Source organism: Montipora capricornis, chromosome 7 (genome assembly GCF_036669925.1).
Source record: "Montipora capricornis isolate CH-2021 chromosome 7, ASM3666992v2, whole genome shotgun sequence".
Classification (NCBI taxonomy): Eukaryota; Metazoa; Cnidaria; class Anthozoa; order Scleractinia; family Acroporidae; genus Montipora; species Montipora capricornis.
This window is the reverse complement of record NC_090889.1, coordinates 24,929,273-24,934,272: the sequence shown is the minus strand read 5'-3', so window position 1 is coordinate 24,934,272 and position 5,000 is coordinate 24,929,273. Positions and strand designations below refer to the sequence as shown.

Below are 5,000 nucleotides of genomic sequence, written 5' to 3'. Positions count from 1 at the left end.
TGATTGATTGATTTAAAGTAATGAAGGGGATCTTCCTGTTGTATTTATTTAGCTACCATATTAAACTGTATTATTAATTTAAAGAGTCTGAAATCAATAATTATTATAACTGGACTTGTTTAAGACAGGATCTTGCAAGTGTACCTTTGGCTACTGTTGGATACTTTTATAGAACAGTTTGCTTTACAGGAAATTAGACTTTCTTGGATATTTTAAATGTGAACTGGACCAACTTTATAATGAACATGTCAGTTCTGCTCCCATACTAAAATCTTGTAAAACAATAATTTTTTGTATTTCTTTAGACTGACAACTCAGTTGCGATCTTTGCCTCTTCTCTCTTTTTTCCTCAGGGCATCTCACAAAAGATGGGACTCCACCAGTTTAGTTGACGCAGGTGCAGTTCTGTTTGGTTGGTTTGTGCTTCCATGGTTGTTGTTGCCTTGTTTGTTTGATTATGTTGAAAAGTAGGGGATGACACTGAAGAGTCGCAAAGCATTGTTACTTTCTAAAAAAGGGAAAAGGGCATGTGTGTGGGAGTTTTAATACTGAGTTGCCTAAAAGTATGTTAACTTGCAAGTGGACTTTGTTAGGGCTAACGGCTTCTGTAAGTGATTGAGTTCTTAGATTTGTTTGTTTGCCCTCACCTCACAAAGGGCTGGAATGACTCCCAGGATTCACCAGGAACTTTCGAGATCTGTAGTCTGCTTGCAAAACAAGTATTGATGGCATAGACATCATTGATTTGCTTTCCATGTTCATCTATGCCTAGCATCTGCGCACACGCTGAAACAAGTATGGCATTTTTTCCTCAGATGATCGCCAGTCACGTGGCAGCAATTCCAGTCTCAGTAGCTGTAGTAGCGTGACAGAACAGAGAACAAGTTTTTTCATTGGTCAGGAAATTACAGAGGATGCCAAGATGTCACCCTCTTTATTTACAAAGTAAATCTAAATTTTGCACAGGGTCCAGAGGAGATATGTTTGTCGTTAGAACATCAAAACCCGTCGAAAACATCTGAAATAATGGGTTATTTTGATCGCGTTGACGATCGCGTTACAGTTTCGTTACACATTCTGTATACCGCAAACCAAGAGGCTGAGGGCTCGCAAGATCGGCTTACAGTATAAAATACGGAAAGGGAGGAAACTAATTTGGGGCCGATTTTCGAACCCCTGAAACTCAGATGGAATTAAATTAAATTGCCTGATTTTACTAACGTGATGTAGAATTGTTATGTATTTGCCAAATACTGAAGGAAAACGGCATAAGAAAGCGTTCAAATTCATTTTCGGCGACCGAAATTTACGGCTTCGAGAGAGAGGTTTCGTTCGGTGTGCACCGCAACATATGGTGACGGAAATGACGCGATAAAGTAAATGTGCGCAAGATCGGAAGTAATTTTAAGATGCCCCAAGTTCGAAAACACCAACGGTTTCTTTTGCAACTTTTCGACTGTTGACGTGTACAACAAATGTCCAGTCTTTAAAGATCTTTACTTCAGTTAAAACTCGGCTGCCTTCGCATAGATCTTGTGACTGGACTTTTATCCACTCAAAGAAATCGTCGCTAGAGCTAGATAAAAGCTAATCGAATTCTTTTGTGAAAGCTGGCAAGTCTTCCCATTTAACACGGTCTTCTTCCAATCTTGAGGGTTTTGAAAGTGGGTACTGCCATACTCGGCCACCGTTAACTCTTCGCTGGACTCTACTCGCCTGTGGAAAGGCCTCCTTTAAAATAATCCCCAGTTCTTTGACTTGCAATGGAAAATTTTCCTTTTCGGAGCTGTTATTTACAGAGTCGTCGAGTATTTCTTGTACGGAAATAAAGTTTTGTTTGTCTCTTCGATAATTCATTGAAAGCCTGCAGGTAAAATAGTCGATCAGGGAAAAATCAAACACGGTAATTTGTGGTTCACGTTCGAAAGCCAACTGGTCAGATATCTTACCATTTAGAAACAAACACGTGTTTTTCTCTGTTCGATACTTTGGATCTCTTCTCGTCCGGCTGCTTTTTGCGCAACGGAACGGGTCTTTTCAAGGAAGAAGCCGCCATTATTTTAAAACTCCCTCCACAGCTGATGTTTTGATTCTCGAATTAGTAACGGTCTGTTGCTTTTGCATTTCCGGTCCCAATTCACTTCCGTCACCAAGTGCTGCGGTTCACGTCGAACGAAGTCACGTGGCACAAGTTTCCTCCCTTTTCGTATTTTATACTGTAAGCCGATCTTGTGAGCCCTCAGCCTCTTGGTTTGTGGTATACAGAATGTGTAACGAAACCGTAACGCGATCGTCAACGCGATCAAAATAACCCATTATTTCAGATGTTTTCGACGGGTTTTGATGTTCTAACGACAAACATATCTCCTCTGGACCCTGTGAATTTTGTGTACTATGTGTGTTCTTATTTAATTATTAATTGTTACTGAATGTCAAGTCGTCTGTAGTTTCGTAAGCTCCTTTGGTAGTATGAATGAGAAAACATAGCCTGGGACCAGGCTCCGCAGTTGGGTTATGGAGCAAAAAAGGAATGTGGGAAAAAAAATTGTCAAGCGAAGTGAGCTGAGTGGGTGGCCGCCAATCTTTTTCCCACCACGTTCCTATTCACTCCATAACCCCAACTGCAGAGTCTGACACAGCCAAACCATGGATCACCACCTTAATCTTTTTTTTTCTCCCCAGTTTCAGCACTGCACGTGTCACTTATCATTTACCGCCTCATTCTCATGCTGCTGGGTATGATCACGATTGTCGGAACCAGACTACCAGTCCTCTTCCAGTACCACGCCGGTCTCGAAAGAACTCCAGTCCAACAGATCAGGTGGGTATGGGCATCAGTATTTGCATGTCGCAATGCTGTATCACTATTATCATCAGCATTGATATTAATTAATGTCAGTAACAGCATATTTTCATTGTGGTTATGGTTATTTTTTGTATATTTGTTTACCCTTACTCATCATTTACACTTTTGCTTTTCAGAAAACTTCCTCTTCGTCAATTTGTGGCAGGTGGGTTGTATTTTTTTTTTTGAATGACTCTACTGTACAGTTGTTGTTACTAAACCTCTGTTAGTTTTTCCGCTTTTAAAAAATAATATTTCTTGTGGTCACTCTATAGAGTCTCTACCATACTTTGTTCTGATTTCTCAGCTGGCAGCTTATCTCTGGCACAGGGAGCCCAAATGGTACCACATCTGTACGGGACTTGCCACTCTCTGCACTGGGACATGGAAGCAGCTCAACAAGCTTGTAAGTTTTATGACATCTCTCACATTGTTTGCACACTGTGATTAGCCAATTTAGCAGGCAATTTCATTAAATTCATCATTTCCTGGTTTGGTTGCAGGGCAGAAAGTGGTGATGAAACTACTGATCGCCAGCAGCGTTTGGAAGCCATAAGACGTCTATTTCTTCCCATTTTTTTCAAGGCCGTTGAGTGCAATAATAAATTTGAGGGTGGTAGTGCATTTTCAAGTATTTTAGATCAAGTGACTGAAAAAATTCGTGAAGGATGGGGCACCGTCGTATAGACATTGAAGTTCTTCCTAGGTCGTAATAATATACCAGTAAATTATGTGAGTGGTCCCATGCCCTTTGGTGACAATCTCTCAACCCTCCCCGTCTCTCATGGATCCCTTTGAATACACTCAAGCCTTTTTTTGGTTTTAGTCCTTTCCTGCAAAGAAAATAGCTGGGCTGGTAATTTCAGATAGATGGAAGTAAAATGGTTGAATGTAGAACTGTTGCCACAGTTTTCCCAATTTATTGTAAATGGATGTTGCCATTTTAGCAGCGTTGTTTATAATTAAGTTTATTTCTGTGAGCAGAAGAAAAGGTAGATCTTAATCAATTCTGTTAATAGAGGAAGAGCTCTTGTGCACCATTTAACTTCGATCTGCGTTTTTTTGAAAAATCCTCGCAAGTTATTTCTTAACTAATTTAGTTGTACTTTCAACTACTATAGACCCAATTCAGGACTAAAAGAATAACACTTCAATGATTTGTTAAAAATGGCATCAACCATTTATGGATGGGAAATTTGTCAAATTTATTTTTTCCCAGAAATTTCTTTAAGTTTTGGAAGAGACAGTTCAGAGAGAAATGTTTTGCTTATTCATTGAAGGGAAGTAAAGTGAACCTGTGGTAGAAAGCATTATTGGACTGATGAGACCTATCACAGTTCTTGGTGTAGATTGAAATCATTCTCCTTAAAATGCACACAGTGCTCTTCCGTGTCTGACTGAGATGATTTAAGTAAGCGAAACCATCCTCCAGAATTATTTGTACCTAAATTCAAATGCAACTTAATTGTTGTTCAGCAGTAATCATAATTTTAATTAGGAAAGTACTTATTATATATATATATTGTCTATGCTAGTTTGAACATTCAAAGTTTAGTTATTTAAAGAAATCAGAAGTGTCCTATTCTACATTGTTTTGGCTGTACATAGACCTCTTTCATACTGGTGGCCAAATAAGATATTCTTCTGTTTTAATGCGAATAAGCCTTTCTAGCCTTGCTATGATGAGCAAATTTCAAAAGAATATTTTTTTTCAAAATGAGGACAGGTCTAATTAACATAAGAATAAAGAATGTGAAGGTGGTCACCATTTATGAAAGTGGTCTATATTGATCACAATTTATTTTGTAGGGATCCTGAGAAAAAGGCTGTTTTTGCAACCAGAAAAGCACTTGGTACAAAGAGTTGAAAATAGGTACTTAACAGATTTTGTTCAAGGGTTTTTGCAGCACTTGATAGCCTGGTCCCAGAGCTTTTTCTTGAGCCGCCAGAGAGCTGCGGAGTGGCGAAGACGAGTGGCGAAACAACAAGAAGAGAAAAACCTCTGGTTACCTTGGACTTAAATCTCACTTTCATGCAGACGCCAGGGTCAGGATCTGACCCTCAGCTTCGGATTGGTTGATATTTTTACAAACATGCAATCAATATGATTGGTTCATTTGATTGGTAATACCGAGGGGATGCATGATTGCTATGT

At 39.3% G+C, this 5,000-nt stretch overlaps 1 protein-coding gene across 1 annotated transcript in view; it reads left to right on the top strand.

Moving 5' to 3' along the window:
* Window positions 1–5,000, top strand: part of LOC138056606 (myotubularin-related protein 14-like) — a 17,263-nt gene that overhangs the window by 10,850 nt on the left and 1,413 nt on the right. Inside the window, exons 16-21 of the mRNA XM_068902445.1 lie at window positions 354–397; window positions 816–945; window positions 2,683–2,821; window positions 2,983–3,011; window positions 3,153–3,251; window positions 3,349–5,000. The exon at window positions 3,349–5,000 is cut by the window's right edge and continues 1,413 nt beyond it. Coding sequence (XP_068758546.1) covers window positions 354–397; window positions 816–945; window positions 2,683–2,821; window positions 2,983–3,011; window positions 3,153–3,251; window positions 3,349–3,532 — 625 coding nt within the window. The 3' untranslated portion in view covers window positions 3,533–5,000. The remainder of the gene's footprint in view (window positions 1–353; window positions 398–815; window positions 946–2,682; window positions 2,822–2,982; window positions 3,012–3,152; window positions 3,252–3,348) is intronic.